The 22,640-nt window shown below is 46.6% G+C and overlaps 2 protein-coding genes across 8 annotated transcripts in view; one reads left to right on the top strand and one right to left on the bottom strand.

The window, feature by feature from the left end:
- LOC144825247 (uncharacterized) overlaps positions 1-3,912 on the bottom strand; it is a 300,861-nt gene extending 296,949 nt beyond the window's left edge. For all 3 annotated transcript variants that reach the window (XM_078684092.1, XM_078684090.1, XM_078684091.1), the window contains exon 1: positions 3,803-3,912. In XM_078684092.1, coding sequence (XP_078540218.1) covers positions 3,803-3,883 — 81 coding nt within the window. In that variant the 5' untranslated portion in view covers positions 3,884-3,912. The remainder of the gene's footprint in view (positions 1-3,802) is intronic.
- LOC144825246 (F-actin-capping protein subunit alpha-1-like) overlaps positions 1-22,640 on the top strand; it is a 523,698-nt gene that overhangs the window by 292,964 nt on the left and 208,094 nt on the right. Inside the window, exon 1 of one of the 5 annotated variants that reach the window (XM_078684088.1) lies at positions 22,259-22,309. The exons of the other annotated variants lie outside the window; for them this stretch is intronic. Coding sequence (XP_078540214.1) covers positions 22,280-22,309 — 30 coding nt within the window. The 5' untranslated portion in view covers positions 22,259-22,279. Of the gene's footprint in view, positions 1-22,258; positions 22,310-22,640 lie in introns of those variants that run through there. 5 annotated transcript variants of the gene reach the window in all.

Below are 22,640 nucleotides of genomic sequence, written 5' to 3' on the forward strand. Positions count from 1 at the left end.
ACAGGAGCAATGATTGCAGGGCATACCTGCAAAATGCTGGACACTTGGCAAATCTATATTAGAGCAATATACATTTGGCAAAGGGAAAAATTGAAAACAGGCTGGTCAGTCATAGCAAAAATGACTGTCAGTTTTGATGACTAGTAAATACAGTGCTTAATTAGAGCTGGCTGTTGCAGGTGGAGCTCACCAGCACCCATGTTTGAGGGCTAACACTTATATTTCCTCTCATTAATCTTTGACACAGAGCAAGACAGAGAAAAGTACTAAAGGGGGGAGAAGAAGGAATAGAAAAGTGAAGAATAAGTGACAAAGGGGGAAAGCAGGAATGAAAAAGAACATATAAGAATAAGATAAAGGAATAGGGAGTGTCTGTGGGGGATGAAAGAGGCAGACTGCTCTGCCTTGGTTTTCAGGAAGCCCGACATAGTCTGTGATGGCCAGGGCTTCTTAGGCACCAGCACTTATTAGTTTACACATTAGCCCCTGTAAACATACATATTGGGAAGGTGGTAACTTGTAATGAATAGCACTAGCTACACCTCCCACATGGTTTTCCCATCATCCTATTGCAAATTTTAGTGGATCATTTTGCAGTGCTCCACTTCTACCTGTCCTTGGTACTCACCTTGGAGTCCACAAAAAAGTGTAGATAAAAATAAAAAATAAAACCTTAAAGGTCAGTCAGTGTCTTGCAAAGTGTTTTGTTTTTTAAAATAGCTTTGATTGGCAATGCCCGGTGCCCGCAACAATAAAGCTCTTATGGTACCTCCCTAGCTCTGATGGAATATAACCCCTGATGCTGCTCTCTGCTGTGCTGCTAGTGGGATGCTATTATCACCATTCATGTGCTTTCCCTTTCAAATACATGCACAAAACATAGAAGCTTGCGCATGCATTTCTATAGAGGATGTCCAGGAGCATGCATGGTCTTAGGACGTTTTGTTATTGAAGTCTTTTACCTCTTGGAAAAAGACACTCAGAGCACTGAGAATCTCAGAAAAGCTGTGATGAGGAGACAGAAAAGCACCAAGCTTCATCCATCTGTATGATGCTTTGGCGTTGCTGGCAGCATCATGTCTAATTAAAACACCCATATTTACTGTTTAACTCAGCGCTATCGTCACCATTTTTCAGATGGTAAGTGCCATTTGCATAAAGGTGTCAATGCTATTCCATATGTTTTTAAGTCTCGGCGCTAGACGGTGTGCATGCGCTGTCTCGAACTGAGCCAAGCTGTATCTACTGTGGTGGGTTTCACCATGCCCCTCCCATGTCCTTTGCTTTTAAGTCTGTGTGTCTTTTAAACTGTGGGGCAGATTTATGTCGGACTTGCGCCACGTTTATGCCGCTGTTGCGTCACGCACCGGCGGCGTAAATGTGGTGCATCCCTGCGACCCATTTACAACGTGACACATGTAGGCAGATGCGTCACGTTGTAAAGCCCTGCGCCACATGTGGGCGTTCCGGCGCAGGGTGGGCGTTCTGGGGCAGGTGCGCCTCGCAAAAGTGCCTGCGTGAAATCTACAAGATTTCACGCAGGCACTTGTGCGACACTGCTACGTCAATTCCTTACGCCTGCTTGAAGCAGGCGTAAGGACTGACGCAGCACGTTAAGTATAGGGCACACCCGAGCATTGCTGGATTCGCGTTGCACTTGCGACGCGACTCCAGCGATGCACCACCCTTACGTCACGAGACGCGTCATGCATCTGCCTACCCTTGGTCACGGTGCGCCGCATTATAAATGCGGCGCATCCGCCGTGACGCAAGGGTAGTTTTGCGTGACGCATTTGTTCTGGCGCATCCCTGCTGATGCGCCAGAACTCATAAATATGCCCCTCTGTGCTTTTTGGGGTGGTCAAAATGTCCCAATTGGCTCAATTGTCCCACCTTTGTTGTTTTTGTTTCGCCCATGGCGACTCGCCCCTTCACATAATTTCTTTCTCCTTTGTTCATTTATGTTGTTTTCGAAAGGCTCTTTTGTTAGTTTGAATTGCCATGGGATTTTGGTAGGATGTGTTTCAGGGGTGGTGAATCAACTGCATTTAAGGATATGAAAGTTTCACATGTTTTAAAGCAAATATGCTTTTTCTAACGGTGCGTGCTTTTTTAAAGTTATCCCATATGGTCCATGTTGTTAATTGCTTTTTTAAATTTTTGCTTACAATCCACACAAATGAGGTCAGTCAGAGAAATATTGCCTGTGCGACTGCCGTCTTTTGAAGGTAATTAACATCATGGACCATATGGGAAAACTTTCAACAAAGCACACACTGTGTGCAATGTGCCAGTGGTAGTGCCCGAGTACTCTGCCCTTTTGTCCGTTCACAATACTGCACACATTCACTTTTAACGGTAGCATAAGTGCTCATTGCTCATGGCCTGTGACACCTTTTCCTGGATTCGAATTAGACAGAACAAGCCCAATACTGGAAAATTCCGCTTTTTATTATTTATAGACTGCAGAATCCAAGCTTTACGAAAAATGCAGGCTATGAAGCCAGACTCTCTGCTGTGTAATTGGCTCTCAGCCCGACCCTGTGCTCCATTCTGTTGTATGTTGAGATGTTCCTGCTGCAATAAATATGTTATCTGTAAAGTGTGAGCTGCTACTTGAAGCCAGATCTGCGCTAGATCTAATATTTAGATCGCATCCTAAATGTGATAAGTCAGCATTATTGTCGCATAAAGAAGGGGCTTCGATTTCATGGCGTAATTGTATGTGTGTGTTCTTTATTGCTTGCTAAATCCGTCACCTGGGTTAGAACATCGTTTTGCTGCGAATAAAGTTGCTAATGCGATTGTGGTGAGGCCGATGCAGTCTGCTTAAAGAGGACTGTAGAATCTCTAATTATTATTGTGTTTTGTACACCTGCAGCCATGCTGCAAATGAAAATTGCAAAGAAGTTACCATTTTACATGGTTTTTTCACATTCCGTGTTCGATTATCTCCAGAGATTGAAAAAGCACTACATTTGCAATTTTTTCCGCAGTCATTTGTTCAGGTTTTGTTTATTTCCATATGAATACTTACGTCATATCTGGAATCAAAAGCATTGTACATGTAATTGTATGATTTTATATAGCGCTTTTCAAAACCATGATGGCCTAACTGCTTTTCAGCCTGTAACTATAAACAAAGACACACTGCTACAGAAAAAGTTAAGATTCACTTAAACGCGTCTTGGTCGCAGGTTGCACAGTTATTGTTGTGGTGTAGAAAATAATGGCATGTGTTGCTTTACTTCGCTCGGCATGTTCTTGCAGTAAACCCTGAACAACCAAGGCTGTTGAGTAGGTAAGGATGAGGAAAGGGGCTCAACTGTGTGATGTCAGAGATCAAATGATGCGCAATGTAACTTCGGATACCGCTGGCGCTCTGTGCCAAAGTTGCTTCATCCACCAAAATTGGGGGCGCTTGGACACAGGTTAAAGGCCAGTGTTGTAATCACAGTTACTGGTGCGCGCCATGCCTATGGTGAGTGACAGTAACCGGCTCGCGACCTACCTGCACAAAGGCAGGCAATGTGTTTGTCACCTATCCTTTCCCATTGCTCCCCTCAACATTCCACTGTTACCATTAACTGCTTTATCGTTATCGACTCGACTTGTGAGTTCTTCCCCATCCTGATAACCACATAGACGTGCAAATGACTGTTAGAATAAAGCTTCATTAATCGAACCTTAACGGCTCAGCTTCCTTACTACAAGTGACTGGGGACAGCCCCTCACGTCAACCACATCACGGGAAACTGAAAAAAAGATTTTTACAGGGACCTGAAGTGAATTCACCTCCTACCGTGAGCAGTGCTGAGAGGGTGAACTCGACGAATAAATTGGAGAAGCTATCGAGTATCATCATCGCTGCTGACGTCTCCATTAAGCGGTGTATTGAGAGGCGGCCAGCGTGGATCTTGTAGTGTCCTAGCATGGACACGTTCTAGTGTTCAAGTGTCTGTATTACACTTTACACCCACCCACCACAGACGTCATGGTGTCACATGACGCTGGCAATAAAAGGGGCCGAGCGCACGTGCTCGTGGCCATTCCCACTACCCTCATCTGGTGTCTGTGTCAGGTCATTTACTGCTCCTCACATGTGGGCCCAGGGCCCTCCACCACAAATCCTACAATGGCGACGAGGCCGGTAGTGCGTCCCATGCGTGCCACTACCCTCGGCTAATCGAAAAGGAAAAGGGGAAGAGAGCTGCCCGCCTTGAGGGCATCCCCAGTGGCGAGGCGCAACGCGCCGTGAGGCTGGTAGGCACGTCGGCGCCATACAGCAAGCCGACCGGAGCCCACCCGCGTCGACCGCCACCACCGAGTGCCACCCAGCAGCTGCGGACCGCCCAGAGCCCACCTGCGACGGCCGCGAGGCTTCCGACCCCCACCGGAGAGGTGCACGGGCCGAGCGGAGCCCACCCGCCGCGACCGCGACGGAGCATCTGGCCTGCCGGCCGAAGGTGAGCCCCACGGGCGAAGTGCCCGCAATAAACTGTGCCACTGAATAAGCAGGACCAGCGGAGCCTACCCGCGGCCTGCCCGAGTCGTCCCCCGCCCCCGCCGCGTGTGTGCTTGGAAGCGGCAGGGGCTCACAGACTAATGACCGCGTGAAAACAAGGGCGGCCGGACCCGCAATCACCGAAGACTACGAGGGGGAGGGAGCGGAGTAGCTAACCGCCTCCCAACCCCCCTCGCAACGTCATCCGGGCCAGCGGAGCCCACCCGTGGCCCGCCGGTAGTGCCCACCCCGAAGGGAGACTCTGCGGCGCCGGCGGAGCCCACCCGCGGCACCCACAACAAAGGAGAGACTCTGCAGCGCCAGCGGAGCCCACCCGCGGCCTGCCGGCTGCACCCCCAATGACGAAGAACACTGCGGAGCCAGCGGAGCCTACCCGCGGCCTGCGAGGGAAATTGCAAGTCTCCGCCGCGCAGCGTGTGGGAGGAAAAGCTGCTGCGGCGGGAGACCGGAAAGTGGAGCCTGCAGCAGCCGGTAAATAAGCAGAGCCGGCGGAGCCTACCCGCGGCCTGCCTCCAGTGACCGGAGCCTCATCAGCATTTCCAACACGGGCAGAGCCGACGGAGCCTACCCGCGGTCTGCCTCAGGCGCCCCCCGCTCAGGGAAGAGTGACCGGAGCATCGCGCTCTCCCACCAGAGTGAGAAGCATCAATGCACACCCCCCCCCCCCCCGCCCGAGCGAGGACTGCAGAAAGCTGCCGCGGGCCGGGAGGGCTGAGGAAAGTGAAGGCAGGACAGGCGCCGGCAACAGGAGTGTGCCCCCACCTCCTCGTTTCCCCGGCGGGACAATAAAATGCCTATAAATGGCCAGCGCTGCCAAAATGCCTATAAACTGCCAGCGCTGCCACAGTGAAGCTCACACCCCAAACTGGGCAAAGCACTGAGCCGTCTTCCCTGCACACCACTTGCCCAGTTGGACACTGAAAGCCTGCCACCCACTCCCTGCACAAACAAACTAAAACAAGGAAGGGACTCACCTGGAAGACAGCATGAGGCCAGGGTCCCAGCAACAGCTCCAGCTTCCCCTGTGCACTGAGAGACTGAAACAGTAGAGTGCACCTTAGGGAAGACAAGCCCACAAGACAGGCTGCTACCAAGAATCCAGCTTCACCGCCACCCAGTGGCCAAAAGCTAAAAGTGCACCTGCCTCCACAAAGACTAAAACAAGCATTGCACAACGCAAGAAAACTCACGCAGCAAGTAAGTTCTCCACAGCGCAAGTGACAGCGAAAGCGTCTAAACTCCCGCAGCAAGAAAGCATCCAACCTCTCACTCAGCTTTTAACTGCGCAACAGCGCCAGCGACACCCACACACACCAGCAAGGAGTCGGCGACTGCCACTTCCAACGCGACGTGGGAAAAGGCACCAATGCCTCACAAAGCATCCAAGCACTGACGTCTGGAGGAAACGACTGCCAAGCACTAAAAGAACGTCCAGGGAAACGACTGCCGCGACCAAAGGACGGAGAGAGCAGCGACGCCTTGTGGCCACAGGCGCTCACCGCATCATCAACTACTCCCGCCAACGGTCCAAAGCATCAAGTACCCGACGACAGCCAAAGCAGCAAGTACCCAACGTCACGCCACAGGCGTCCCAGAACCCTGAACAGTAAGTGCGCAAACAACGCGCCACGTGGCGACGCACAGCCACCGCAAGCAGAAAGAAGAATGCATGCAGCGCCATCGCCCAGAACAATCTTCGCGAGCGGTCGCCCATCAAGTGCCGACCCGCGACAGATCCATGGCGCCTCCCAGGGGCCGATCCCCAGAATGATCGCCCATCAAGTGCTGACCCACAACGGGTCCCCCAGGAACTGTTGTGGCGCAAAGTCCGACAGGACGACCGAAAGCAACCTGCCAGGCATCGGCAGAAGTGGACCACCAACCGGTCCAGGACGTTCAACCATGAACAGGTCTCCAAACATGGACCCCCGAACGTCACCCACAACCATCAAGAAAAGAAAGCATCAAGAAAAGAAGGTTCGCGACACCAACTCTGGCTGCTGAGGAAGAAGGAGAAAGTGTCCCTGACGAGGACAAGACCAGGGGTACACATGCAGGGTGCGCGCACTGCATGGAGGACCCAGGCCAGAAGAGAAGACACAAGTTTGGTCCAAGTGATGTCGCGATGCAGAAGGAAGAAAAGGTGAGATCTGAGTGGCACGTTTGCCACCGTGAAAAGGAAAGAAGAAAAGGAGAGATCTGAGTGGCACGTTTGCCACTGCGAAAAGGAAGGAAGGAAAGGAGAGATCTGAGTGGCACATATGCCACCGTGAAAAGGAAGGAAGAAAAGGAGAGATCTGAGTGGCACGTTTGCCACCGTGAAAAGGAAGGAAGAAAAGGAGAGATCTGAGTGGCACGTTTGCCACCGTGGAAAGGAAGGAAGAAAAGGAGAGATCTGAGTGGCACGTTTGCCACCGTGGAAAAGAAGGAAGCATATCCATGTGGCCTGTTGCCACAGTTAAGAGTAGAAGGAGAAGTCAGTGCGAAGCAACGTCCTCACAGAGAAACAACTAAGGAAAGACAGAGAGGAGTGCAGGAAGACGAAGACCGCTCACTCCCGAAGAGAAGTAAGGTGACCAGTGCCAGGACAACGGTGAGAGGAACACGAGGCCGGAAGAACACCAGTGGCAAAGAAGACCAGCTGACAGGCGATGTTTCCGCACACTCTGGGTCTGCGGAGAGGAGCAAGCGAGACCGTTAGTGACATCCACCTTTGGGGTCACACGGACACTGGACACATGCCAGCCGTGGTGACCCAGGGGCAGAGGCCTCCGGGACGCAGTCCCCGCGACGAGAGACGGTCCTCCGACGCCCATCCGTAAGGTCCGGGGAGGGCGAAGACGTCGCAAGCAAAGACAGAAACCAACAGCTACCTTGGGACGAGGCTGCGGAATCTGAGGTGAGACACATCGTCTCTTCCATACCCCCACTGACGGCGGCGCAGGAACAACTGATGTGGACACATCCAGCCCAGCGCGAATCCGAGAAGAGGACCTCAAGGATATCCCGTGGCAGGGGAACACCGACGAGAGGGGTCATCCTAGTGAGAGGGATGCCTTGCAACGGATCTGCCTTTTGCCAAGTAGGACACAGACTACAAATAAAGCTAAGGCCAAGGCCGGAAATCGTGCATCATTCCCCGGCGAACCACAAGAACTCTAACTGCACCCGTCGCCATGGAAGTGACAAAAGAAGGACTGTGAGGACAATTTGGTCGCAGAGTCATCAACAGACTGTTTCCATCGAGCACCACAAACCGGTGCCACTGTGAACTGATGTTACCCGCAACAGGTTGAACACCATCTGTGATTACAAGCAGCGGCGGATTGAAAGACACTGCGGCAGCTGAACGCTTTACTGCATCCTGATACGTGTTATTTTCCCCACAGGTTGATTTCTGAATGTGGGTCTTTGCAATTAAAAAATGGGAGGGATGTAGTGTCCTAGCATGGACACGTTCTAGTGTTCAAGTGTCTGTATTACACTTTACACCCACCCACCACAGACGTCATGGTGTCACATGACGCTGGCAATAAAAGGGGCCGAGCGCACGTGCTCGTGGCCATTCCCACTACCCTCATCTGGTGTCTGTGTCAGGTCATTTACTGCTCCTCACATGTGGGCCCAGGGCCCTCCACCTCTAACTCTACAGATCTCCATGCCGTTGTAGAGCAGATTTCGGTGAGATTTGTGTTGTGCTGGTTGCCTGAGGGAGACAAATGATGACATATGGCAATATACGTCATCACTGGCGTGCACTGAGGTTAAACTCCAAAGCTCACAACCAAATTGGGTTAGTAAGTAATCATTGCTGCATATGCCCTTCCGGTGACACGCACACCTGTCAAAGCTAAAAGTAATGGAATTGCACTCGCAATCTGCTTGTTTCAATGTTGCAGTCACCACTCCGGGATACGCACATGTGCTACAATGAAGACGAGTGGAATTTAACTAATAACAACTCTAATATTGTTGTAAATATCAATTTTTATTATCTAAGAAGTTCCTTATTTTCAGCATAAATAGTTTCACAAGCAATTCACAGTGCACATTTCACGGTGATGAGCACACCTTGCTAAGTTTTTCGAGTCACATGTATTTATATTGTACTAACAACATTTCAGTCGCATTGAAATGATTACTCTGTTAAAGATATTAACTCTTGCAGCAACTCACAATGTGTGCCTTAAGTTCTTTAAGTCTATCTCAACCACAACCCTTCCCGCCACTCAAAGGAGAACCGTGCATGCCTTGGAAAGAATGGAAAGAATACTTTGGTAACTACATTGAAACTGTTGAAGATAAAGATTTCACTCCAGAAAAAAAGAAAAAGATTTTACTTTTACTTTATAGTCTTGGTCCAGGTGATGTAAAAACGTATAATCAAATAGAAAAAACAAGCAAGAGAGGGTGATGATGTAATCAAACGTGCTTTGGATGTTCTTGATGCACACTTTTCACCAATTGTATGTGTAGCTGTTGATCGCTACAAATTTTCACAAAGAAAACAAAGCAAAAACCAGAGCATTGATGAGTATGTATCTGCTTTAAGTGCATTGGCTTTAACTTATGGATTTGGGCAATTGCAAGAGGAGTTCATACGCGATCAGATCATAATGCACACGAGTAACCCCAATATACAGGAGAAACTGTGGTTTAACAGTGAATCTCCATTAAAAGAAGTGGTTGCTTTAGTCAAAAGAGCAGAACTTACGGGAAGGTGTGCCAAAGCTGTTTTAGAGGAGCCCAATGAAATTAAATTAGTAAACACAACCAATGTCAATACATGCAAGACCAAGGAAAATACCTATAGACACAGTGCAAATGTAAACAATAAGAAAAAGAACATTGATGAAAAAATCTACATGAAGAAATCTAGTGAAGACATAGATAGGAAATGTTATTATTGTAGATCTTCTTCCCAACTTGCTGATTTCAGAGTGTCCAGCTAGATTTAAAAAATGTACTTCTTGTGGTCTAATAGGACACTTCTCTAAAGTATGTGAAAGGAAATTTTACAAATATGGTAAGTCAATTCGACACATACAGAGTCACTATTGTTCGAAATCCGATGAATCCAAAGAATCAGATTCTGACAAGGTCAACTATGTATTTTTAATTGGGTATGACATTCTGGATGTCAACCCATATAAAGTTAAGAAACCCATATGTTAACATTAAAATGGGTGGGGTGTCTATGAACAGTGTAGCTGATTTAGCTCTCCATTTACTATAGTCAATGAGAACATCTGGAAAAAACATTTTGCAAACAAAGTGGGATCTTCTCTTGAAAAGTCTAATGTAATAGCTAAACGTTATACAGGAGACAACATTGAATTTGTTGGGACTCATGAACTTGAATTTGAGTTCAAAAGTAGAAAAGCTATGTGCAAACTATTTATGGCAAAAAAGGACCTCTGTTCTTTTGTGGGACGACCAAGCTGTCTTAGGGATCATATTGGATCCAAACAGTACTGATCCAGTCAAGTCTATTGAGGATAACAATGAACTTAACAACAAATTACTTAAAGAATACCCAGAAGTCTTCTCAGGAAAAGTGGGTTTACTCAACAGCTTTCATCATAAAATTGTATTAAAGGATAATGCTTCACCATGTGTTCAGAAAGTCACACATTTACCGTTATCAGTCAGAGATGATGTTGAGATAGAACTAAACAGACCGGTCACTAATGGGGTAATTGAGAAGGATGAATCTGCTGAATGAATTTCTCCATTAGTTGTTGTTAAACGTCCCAATGGCAAAATCAGGCTTTGTATTGATCTTAGAGATCTTAAGAAGAATATAATTGTTGATCAATTTCCACTGCCACGTATTAATGACATTTCTCATGCAACCAAGGACATGAAACTGTTTTCTATCATAGATTTAAAGTATGCTTATCACCAGGTACGGCTGCATGTTGATAGCAAAAAGTACACAACATTTATTACACCGTTTGGTTGCTATTGCTACACTCTGGTACCTTTTGGTTTGGCTTCTGCCGCAGCGCTTTTTCAAAGGATTATGTCATTTGAGGGCACTGTTGGCATACAGTTCTTCCAAGACAATATCCTAGTCATGGGCAGAGACAAAATGGAACACAATTCATGTATGAAGCAGGTGTTTGAAATCATAAAATAAAATGGTTTAACTGTTGAACTAGACAAATGTAAATTCACGAAAAGCATGGTTGTGTATCTAGGCCATTGCATCAGTCAAGATGATATTAAACCCAAACAAGGTCTTGTTGAAGGCATGATCAAAGCACCTTGTCCCTCCAGCAAAGATGATGTAAGAGCATTCCTTGGTTTAACCGAGTACCACTCAAAATTCATCCGCAACTTCTCTGAAAAGACGTACCACATTCTGCAATTACTCAAGAGTAAAGTTAAATTCAATTGGTCCCAAGTATGCCAGAATATATTTGACCTCATAAAAAAAGAAATAAGTAGTGCATCTTTTCTTAAAGGTTTTGATCCTAAAGCTCACATTTTAACCACAGCTGATGCCAGCAACAAAGGGCTAGGGGCTGTTCTCTCACAGAAGAACTCTGACAATAACGAGTGGGTGGTAGCTTTCACTTCTTGATCACTGACCACTGCAGAAGGATGGTACTTAATGATAGAATGTGAAATGCTTGCATGCTCATGGGCTCTTAACTACTTTAGAGTTTATGTCTGGGTTTACAATTTTCATCTACGAACAGATCACAAAACCCCTTATCAAAATTCTTTCTACTGCAGGTTTACAAAACCCTTCTCCCAGACAAAGAAAACTGTCAGAAAAGCTACTAGAATATTGCTATACAGTTGAATACTGGCCTGGTGTCAAGAATAAAGTTGCAGACTTTTTAAGTAGATTACCTCTACCGAATATAGAAGTCATTGAAGATCTGGAGGACAGTGGGAAAGTAGCATTGCTTTTTGATGAAGATGCTAATGGTATCACAAGTACAGAATGGAAAGAACACATGCAGAGAGATCACACTTTACAAAATGTCTGTAAATACATCAATAGTCAGTGGCCTGATAAAAAACACCTTGATAATGATAGCAGAATTTTTTGGGAACTAAGAAATGAATTAAGCGTTGAAAATTATATACTACTAGCAGACTGTCCCGATCTTGTCTGGGAGCATTCAGGCTTCCCCTACCCCCGCCTGCCCGACATTGCCCAGCAGCCCGTGCCCCTCGCCCGCCCCGTCCCCCGCCTGCCCCGACCCCCGGCTGCCGCAGTGTAAGGTGCGTTCACCTGTCTTCGTGGTGGGGTCTACTACCAAGTAGATTCTGACAGTGAATGGGAAGACAGATGAGGTGGTGATTGTTATGCCCCCGAGACTCTGACTTTCGCCTCTGTGCTCCATAAAGACACACATGCATCAATCTATTCATTATTAAAGCGTGTTGCAGTAACCCCAAATGGTAGCAGGAGTATCAGTGCATCTTGTGAACTTTCCTCAGCCGATCCCCGTCCCCCGCCTGGCCCGACACCCGCCTGCCCCGACATTGTCCCCTGAGGCTTACCTGATCCGCCGCTCCTCAGTTTACCGCTCCTCGCCTCTCTGCTCCTCACCGCGGCCCGACACCCGCCTGCCCCGACATTGTCCCTTGAGGCTTACCTGATCCGCCGCTCCTCAGTTTACCGCTCCTCGCCTCTTTGCTCCTCACCGCCTGTCCGCTGCCGCTCCTCCCCCGCACCATGTCCGCCTCTCCGCTGCTTGCACCGCCGCTGGCCTGTCCGCTGCTCCTCAGGTCACCGCTCATTCCCCGCACCATGTCCGCCGCTCCTCGAACGCCGCTCCTCCCAGTGCTCCTGACGTGAGCACGCACGTGGCGGCCGGCGCTACTTTGGAGGAACTACTTTTTTTTTTAATATAAATTTTCTAAATAACGTTTATTTTTTAAATTTATATAGCCTATGTCCTTCTGCTTGCCCTGACGTTTTCAAACATGTATTGGGTGTTTGGATTGGTGGTGTACTTTTCGAGTTTACCTGGCTCAAAGGACACAGTTCTCTCTTTATACTAGTAGTATAGATTTAGGATTGAAAAAGCCATTCCCCCAGACACGCTCAAAAAGAAAGTTCTTAAACTTTGCCACATTGGTCACCTTGGAATCTCTAGGACTAAACAAAGATCAAAAACAACTATTGATGGCCTGGGGTCGATAAGCAGATTGAAGTTTTAATCAGAAATTGTGAAAGTTGCAAGGACTCAGACAAAAGTCTTAAGGTTTTTAGGGTTCCCCTAAATCCAATAGTATCCCCGAGCATGTCGTGGGAAGGAATAGGATTGGACATAACTGGACCCATTGAAGGTAATGACGGTGTCATCAAATACATTCATTTCGGCAGCTGAACGCTTTTGTTGAGGAGTCTGGTGCGCTACATCCAGCCCAGTCGGGCTTTAGGTCATCTTTCAGCACTGAGACAGCTCTGGTGGAGGTGGTGGAAGCCATCAGGGAGTGTACGGACAAGGGTGGCAGAGCGGCGCTAATTTTATTGGACCTCTCTGCCGCCTTTGATACGGTCCCCCACCAACTCCTCCTGGCTCGCCTCACCGAGATTGGTATCACTGGGGCTGCGTGGTCCTGGCTGGAATCCTTTCTTGACTCCCGCTATCAGCAAGTCTGGATGCCCCCGTACTCTTCTTCGGCCAGGCGTGTTCAGACCGGGGTCCCACAGGGCTCTACATTGAGCCCACTTCTTTTTAACATCTATATGACCCCGTTGATCTACCTGGCCGAGGAGCTGGGTGCAAAAATTATGGCCTACGCTGATGACACCCAGCTTCTGTTTACATGGGGCAACTCGTCATTAGATACTGATGCAGCACAAAAATGTTTGGCAGCCGTTTTCACCTGGCTAGCTCATGCCAAACTCAAATGTAATGAGGGAAAATCAGAGATTTTACTGTATGGTCAATTCCCAAGCCAATTTACTGAACTACTTTGGCCCCCTGATTCTCCCCGTCCCCTCTCTGAAGGTGGCCCAGCCAAGAACCTGGGCATATGGTTTAATGAAGACCTGAGGTTCGCAGAGCAGATCAAGCGTTTGACGGGCGCCTGCTTCGGGACCCTCAGATCTCTGAGTAGATTCTTTCCTCTCCTACCCCAGTCAGCTAAGGAAACGGTCGCTAGGGCCCTTATATTGTCCCGCCTGGATTATGCTAACGCCTTGTATCTGGGTTCCCCTTCCTATCTGGTTAATAAACTCCAGCTTATCCAGAATGCTGCCGCAAGACTCCTGCTGGGTATCTCTAGACGAAACAGCATAAGACATCAACTAGCTACCCTTCATTGGCTGCCGGTGGCTCAAAGAGTCCAATTTAAAGCTTTGGTACTCACGCATCGAGCCCTCCACGATACAGGCCCTGTCTATCTCAGGAAAAGAGTGACCTTCCATGTCCCAAGTCGCAACCTAAGGTCGGCTTCCCAACGCAGGATGGTAGTTCCCCGCTTCCGGCGAACCAGAATGGGCGGTCTATCCTTTTCGGTCAAAGCCGCCACCCTCTGGAACTCCCTCCCACTCACTCTCAGGAACACTAGAGACCTTGGGTGTTTTAAGAAGCTCCTTAAGACCCATCTTTTTAACATTGCCTATTAAAATTGCTTCGCTTTGCTGTTCAGCCCTGACTTCGCTGTGGTTATGCTTCGCGCCAGGATACTCTTGAGTAGTTGTGCGCGCTACAAATATCCTTATAACATAACATAACATATAACATAACATAACATTCTGGTGGCGATGGATAATAGCAATTGTGTCATTTCATTTTTGGACAATTGAGGGGTTACCTAAGTGCATCTTAACCGACAATGGACCACAATTCACTTCAGATGCATTCAAGTTGTTCCGTGAAAGGAATTGCATAACTCACACCACCATCTCGCTCTATCATCCTGAAGGAAATGTACTCGTTGAACACTTCAATAGAGTTATAAAAGGCAACATACAATCATCAAGAAATAGCAACCTTAATTGGGAAAAAGAGGCTTTTAAGCTCATATGGGTTTACAGAATAACACCCAGTGCTAGCACGAATGAATCTCCATTTATCCTCATGAGAATTAGACAACCCATTAGCAGAGACTTAGGGTGGATGCCAACTTCAAAACAAATTGATTGGTCGCCTGATTCCATCAGAAGCAAATAGAAAAAGCACAAATGTCCTATAAAGAATGGTATGACAAAAGTCATGGTGTCAAAGATCACTTGTTTAAGTGTGGCAATCTGGTTAAAGTTTGTCTAGAAAAAAAAGTCAATAAAGGAGAAAGTAGATTCACTACACCCCTTCGGATCTGCAAGTTGTACAACAACGCAGCTAAACTCAGTGATGGCAAAGTTTGGCACATGAACAGATTAGCTAAATGCAGTGCAGATGGCAACCAGCGTGTGCAACATTTGACCAGATGTAACAATAACTTATGGGTTGAGTATGATGAACCAGAAATGATACCCAGATGTATGAATTCTTGTAATCAAATGCCTCTAAGTAATATTGACTCCAATGTAGATGATGTCCCTCTTTCCACTGAACCAACTGATCATAACACACCAGACCAGAGTGATGAAATCGATTTGTTTTCTGATTCAGAAGCTGCGGGTGGCAGTCATGGTATCACGGGAAGATTTGGTAGACTCATCAACAAACCAAAAAAACTTGACGATTTTATCTGTAATTAACATGCACCTTTCTGCAATGTTTAAGAGAGGAAGATGTGTTGTAATCACAGTTACTGCCATGCGCCATGCCTATGGCGCGTGACAGTAACCGGCTCGCGACCTACCTGCATGAGAGCAGACATTGTGTTTGTAACCTTTCCTTTCCTATTGGTTCCCCCACCATTGCAGATTCCACTGTTACCGTTAACGGCTTTACCGTTAACGACTCGACTTGTCAGTTCTTCCCCATCCTGATAACCGCATAGATGTGCAAGGGGCTGTTAGAATAAAGCTACATTAATCGAACCTTGACGGCTCAGCTTCCTTACTACAACCAGTTTGGTTGTAAATGCTATATATCTACAAAGACTTCCTGGCCATATGCAAACTCTCTTCCCTGGTAATCCCCGTTATATGACTGAACCCAGGTTGTTTACAGGCAAGGTCCAGGGGTACAACAGACATGGCATGATGTATGTGGGTGGCATACCTGGACCCCACATCACCAGGGAGTGCAGTGGGGAACACCCCCTCTGGGATCACTTTGGGGCTATGACCTCAGGACCTGAGTGAAGCTCAGCTCCTGGGAAGCTCTGCATATGCACTGAATGTGGTGGGCAGCGTCTGCCTGTCTTGTACCATGTACTCCATACTTAGCAGGGACAATACTGCATTAGGGGTCAGGGGCATCATCACCGTAGCAACCTGCCACCACGAGAGTCTCCAAACACCACAGAGGTCAAGAGCTCGCCCCTCTGATGGGTTATTCACTTAACTACTGGAAATTGTTCATTATCATCCTCTCTGATGCAGTTTTTCTTTTGTTAAACAATTGCAATCCAAAACTTTAGTGCAATTGAGGAGAAGCAGGACTATATCTCCCAGAGAGCAGAGCACTGTCAAATGAATTTCCAGGACAATGATAGCGCCCCCTGGCGACGTGGGGCCATCTGGTAAACACACTTAAAATTACTCCGTCTTGGAGCTCTGCTCCAGGTAGCATTATAGAACTAAGTAGATATCTTAAGCTCCTTTGGCGTTCCCTACACAAAGATATCTGTAGAGTGTCTCTCGGGTTCGTTCACTCCTTCAACCCATGCTTGGACCCTTTTGTTAAATGGTCCTTCCCCAGTTCAGCTCTGTTGGCCTCACCCTCTGTGTCATCATTGTGCCACCTGTCTGTCCAAGCTCAGCTTGCCATCTACCAGTCAACACCATCTTTCGAATATGTCATAGTCGTTTGAGTATGGGACTTTTTAAGTCTGTGCCCTAGGGAGGGCCAGTGCTTCCAACAAAGTAGTTATGGAACCACTCGTACAGCGCCACTTAGTGGGGTTGCCAAATATTACAAGTGACTTATAAATGTGACTTTTTGGGTGTTTGGGGAGCGCTTGTGAGGTAAAATAGCATTTTAGCTGGAGCACTGAAAGTCCCCACATCATTCCTGGTTCAGATTTTCAACACTCCACTCCAAAGCCACCTTTTTGGAGTTGCTAGCGTCTGCAACACTACGTCCTGCAGTGTCACTCATTCAGGCTTCGCTTTCTCTCGCCTCAACAGGATTGCCTGTACCTCGAGGCTTCTTAAGCTGGGATCTCTATTCAACAACTCTTCGGATGCGGGCTGTCCTAGACTTTTGCAGTCCCAAAGTAAAATTCAATGTCCTGATTCTAAGAAAATTCGACTACACACCACATACATCCAAGCCACACCACAGAATTCCACATCATTCCACAAAATTCAACACCACACCACAAAATTCCACTCCACTACGTCATTCCACTATTCCACTCCCCATAATTACACTACATGACACATACTATCATTCCACATAATTCCAGTACACTTAATACCACATAATTACTATCCACTTATTTCCATTGCACACCATGCTACATAATTCCTCTACACATAACTCCACTTAACACCACACAATTCCACAACAAACAATTCCAATCCAAACTTTATAATTCCACTCCACACCACATAAATCCACTCCTCTCCATAACACATGGTTAAAAGACATTGTCTTTGACAATGGCACTAGCTCTCTGATTTCCGAGACCCATTGGGTTTGTCAATGCTTGTTTAAGTATTGCAATGGGACTCCTACTTTGATTAATTTGTGTGACTGAAGCAGCGGAAAAACTCCTTATGTCATGAATGAGAAGTTACAGAGAAGCAATGGTTGATGATCGTAGGCTGATAAGTATAGAAATGACACCAATTCCAACCAGTTGATGAGTGGGACTGAACATGCTCAGCATGTGTGTAAGAAAATGGCTACTTGCTCTTTGGTAAATTTGAGTAAGTACACTAATCAAAAATAGATTTTCTAGATTTCCACTGGATGGAAGTCTGCTTTAGTGTGAACTTGAGTTTGGCAAATACTGTAAAGGCACTAGCCTATTGCTGTTGATTATGTGATTCTTTTCATCTAACTAGCTGATTTTCTTCTTTTTAGGTTAAGCAGACAAGATTTATTTGTCTATTTTGTGTGCGTTAGATGACAGGAAAAGGCATTGTATTGTTTTCCCATGCACGGAAAGGTTGTGATGCAATTGGGTAGCAAGATGAGGTTAGGATTGGTGAGATGCTAACTAAGCGTCACTGTGACATTAGCTGGTTGCCCTCAAAGTTGCGCTGTAATTGGCTGACCTTTGAATAGCCATGCTTGGATTGGTTGTTGTTTGTTTATTCGTTTTATGAGATGTTTGGAATATTTTGACTGAGAATAATGTTGAAAAAGCCAAAGGCACCTAGCATACCTGCTATGAAGATTTCTCTGGAGGGCTCATCTGCATACAACATGCTGTAGGGTGTTGGGCTTTTACGCGTGCATAGATAAGAGATTGGTGCAAGTATACTGCTGGTGTCACAAAATTACAATTTCCTTTAGAGTGTACCTTCAATATTAAAAAGCTAGATTTCCTGAGACAAAAGGTGAATGAGAAAAAAACACTACATAGATGGCGGTGGTAGTAGCAAGAATTTATACAATTGTGAGTGCAAGTGATCTGCAAGTGATCTGCTTGAGAGTGCATTGATAGCATTCCCTAGTACTACTGGTGTGTGTACTGCTGTATCTACTCTGCTGCATCTACTTTGCCTACTATGTCTCCTAGAGAGAGAGAGAGAGATTAAAATTGCACTCTTTAAGATTGAATTTGTGGATAAAATGAAATTCCTGTTGAAAGAAGGAGCAAGGTGAATAATTGAAGCACATAATAATCTTAAGGGGTAAATATAAGCTTACAGAGTGTTTACAAAATGGATTAGGGTGAAGCAGATATAGCAAATATGAGTGTAGCGACTTTGTCAGCTCACATTAAAGATGTTGTTGAGTGCATTAAGTATTGGAGAGACTTGAGAAAATACAAGGAAAAGTGGAAAAAGAAAACTGGTAATAAGAAGTAAAATACTGGGACAGGGTAGAAAGTGAAAGTGGTTGTTAGTGATTCATAATCTAACAACAACATCCTGGACCCATCCCAGTCTGGCTTCCGCAGCAACCACAGCACCGAAACCGCCCTCATCGCCGCCACCGACGACATCAGGACCCTGATGGACAAAGGAGAAATAGCCGCCCTCATCCTTCTGGACCTTTCAGCCGCCTTCGACACGATCCGCCCCGCACCCTAACAGCACGCCTCCACGACACTGGAATCCAAGAAGAGGCCCTGGCCTGGACCACATCCTTCCTCTCCGTCAGAACCCAGAGTGTCCGCCACCCACCCTTCCGCTCCAAGACCACCAAGATCATCTGCGGCGTACCTCAAGGATCCTCTCTCAGCCCAACGCTGTTCAATATTTACATGGCTCCACTCGCCCACATCATCCGTCAGCACAGCCTCAACATCATCTCCTACGCCGACGACACCCAGCTGATCATCTCCCTCACCAAAGACCCTCTCATCGCCAAAGCCAACCTCCACAGGGGAATGAAGGCCATCGCCGAATGGATGAAGGACAGCAGGCTGAAGCTGAATTCTGACTAGACGGAGGTCCTCATCCTCGGCTCCCCTGGCCCCCCTGGGATGATTCCTGGTGGCCTACCTCGCTGGGAACAGCCCCAGCACCCACCAACCACGCACCCAACCTGGGGGTCATCCTCGACTCCACCCTCTCTATGACCTAGCAGGTCAATGCCGTCTCCACATCCTGCTTCAACACCCTCCGAATGCTCCGCAGGATCTTCAAGTGGATCCCCTCCAAAATGAGAAAAACCGTCACCCAGGCCCTTGTCACCAGCAGGCTGGACTACAGAAACACCCTCTACGCAGGAACAACAACCAAGCTCCGGAGACGGCTGCAACGCATCCAGAATGCCTCGGCAGGACTGGTCCTCGATATCCCCCGATGCAACCACATCACCCCCCACCTGAGAGACCTACCTTGGCTCCCCATCAACAAGAGGATAACCTTCAAACTCCTCATCCACACACACAAAGCCCTACACAACACAGGACCAGCATACCTCAGCGGACGACTCAGCTTCTACACCCCCACCCGCAGCCTCCGCTCAGCCTGCCTCGCCACGGTCCCACGCATCCAGAAAACAACCGGCGGTGGGAGATCCTTCTCCCACCTCGCCGCCAAGACCAGGAACACCCTCCCCACCAACCTACGACAGACCCAAGACCTGCTGTCCTTCAGAGGACTTCTCAAGACCTGGATCTTCAATCAGTAGCAGCAACCCCCACCCCCAGTGCCTTGAGACCTTCACGGGTATGTAGCGAGCTCTACAAATTCCTTGATTGATTAATTGATTGAAAGCAATGTCTATTACTTACTCCACCTAATAATGCTCCAGCTGAGGTGGCTATGGAGAAATACAGAGCAGTGACACAGCATTTAAAAAACTTCAGAGAAGGAAGTTAACTGGGCACCAGGAACAGCATTTGGGAACCGGTTTTGGTGTATCACTCCTCATCAGCCAGACTAGCTTAAATCCAATGGTATAGTGAGCATGGGACCCACGTCTGGGCAACAAAGTCCTCGTTTGGTGTTGAATCCACAAGGGTACATAGAAAATCCATCAACTTCTTAGTTAGATTCTAAAGAAAGGTTTGGAAAGTTATTACTTACCCTGTAACTCACTGTTAGTGTAGTACATTGTTGACCTATTAGTTGCATCCAGCCATGGCCGCTGCAGGTGAGAGCGGTGGGGCCGGGTAGGGGGGATTTCAAGAGATGAACACGAGGGAACAATAAATAAATAATTAATTGTCCTTCGTGGTTGTCTCTCAAAATCCTCACCCCCACCCAGCCCCACTGCCCCACCGCTCTTTCCTGCAGCAACCGCGGCTAGTGTCATCAAAGACAACAGAAGACTGTAAACTAGATACAGTTGCACTCCTCAATCATCTTGCTGACAGCAGTCACAAGGTTTTACCCACAAAGATATAGTACTGTAAAAAAGAAGTTATATATCTTGGTCATCACATTGAAAAGGGGGCAAGGTACGTCTCAAAAGAACAGCTTTGTGCAATCCTGAAGATGAATCCTCTAACCATCCACAGGTAGTTCAGGGTGTGGATGATTGGACAATTCATCTTCAGGATTGGGCAATATTCAGTTAAAAATTTGTTGACTGGCATTTGGACTCAACATTTGACAAACAGCTGCCTCACAAGATCTGAGCAGACAATATTGGAAGCAGAATATATTTCAATAAAGAGGAGCAATGCCTTAAATCGTGTAATGCTGCTGATGCTAGTTTCAGACAATGATAAAGATGATGATGAGGATCCTGACCATAATTGTATTAATGTGACCACATTGTGAACCAAGCAAAGACCGGGTATCAAAAATGTTCCTCTTGAAATGGCTGATCTGGTTTTGTTGGTTGAAAGTTCTTGTCTAAGAGACCATCAAGGAGCACTAAAAGTCTTTTTTATCTCTGAAATTATTGAAGCATTATACTTGTCTGATGTAATTTCAGCACAAGTGGCAGAATTAATTGCTCTGGCAAGATCTTGCTGCCTGGAAGATGAATTGAGTGTGACAATTTATACAGACAGTCAGTATCTATTTAGAGTGGTACATTATTTTGGGCAGCTATGGTCGCAAAGGGGCTTTATGACATCCTCTAGTAATCCTATCAGGGCTGGGTCCTACATTCTTGGTCTTTTAGCGGCAATACAGCAGTAGTCAGATGTGCAGCTCACAAAGTTAGTGATGATTAAGATAGTTAATCACGATGGGAAATAACTATGAAGATCAACTGGCAAATCAGCCCTGTTCGGATGAAGTTTCGTCATTCTAAAACTCTTAAAAAGGATCTTTCCCTGGATTTCATTGGAATGCAACATGACAATCACACAGGCCCTACTCATACTAGATTATAGGAACGCTCTGTTCCTCCGCATGGCAGAATACCTCTACACAAAGCCTACAGGTGATACAAAATGCAGCTGCGAAATTAGTGTGCAATAAAGGTAGATGTAGCACAGCGTCAGAATGTATGAGACAGCTCCACTGGCTGCCCATACGTCAAAGAGCTAGATTCAAACTCCTGAGCCATGCACACAAGGCCCTACACCAACGCGGTCCTAAAATTATTCAGAACAAAATCCAATTCTATGCCCTTCTAGATGTCTACGGTCATGCTCTCAGGCGAAAGGTAGTACAAAACGGATCAAAAAAACAAGGGCAGGAGGACGCACCTTTTCCCACCTGGCTGCCACTCAATGGAATGAATTATCTTTGGATCTACGTCTTACTGAGGACTACATGGCATTTAGAAGGAAACTGAAAACCCACCTGTTCCCCAAGACCTAATACAGGAGATACTGGCAGCACCCCACAACCCCCCTACCATTTGATTCTGCTCCTCTAGCGCTGTGATATCTTTCGGATGAATGTTACGCTGTTTAAATAAATAATTAAATAAATAAATAATGACTGTGCCCTTGAAAATAAAACTGTGAGATTATGAGATTAAATGAGCAACCCACAGTACAAGAATCAGAACAATGTGAAACCAATAGAAGAACTACTGAGAATGCAAATAATGTCATTTGTGTTTTTTATTCAATCCCATACAGACCACATTAAGTGACTGAGGGACCTCCAAGAGAAAGTACCAAAGGATGAAAGAAAGGAATGGAAACGGATTGCTTGTAAGAGAAAGTTTAATAATGTTTGGGTTACTCCTGATCATCAATTTGTTCTCCCAGACTCCATTTTACATTCAATGGCATGTTATGTACATGGTCTTACACATGTAGGGAAGGATGCTGTGACCATCCAGCACTTTAAAAAAGTATAATGCAAAATTTAGAAATGTAGTAGAAGATTTGTGCCAGAGAAGTTTTACTTGCCTGGGAAAATATCAGAGAAAGAAAACATGAGAAATGTTTCCTCTATTTTTTTTCTATGTGTGCAACGACAGCATGTTTGCGTGCACACTTTTCTTGATAGTGAAGGGAATCAAGAGTAGCAAAGACCTGT

The sequence above is a fragment of the Lissotriton helveticus genome, chromosome 3_1, assembly GCF_964261635.1.
Source record: "Lissotriton helveticus chromosome 3_1, aLisHel1.1, whole genome shotgun sequence".
Lineage (NCBI taxonomy): Eukaryota > Metazoa > Chordata > Amphibia > Caudata > Salamandridae > Lissotriton > Lissotriton helveticus.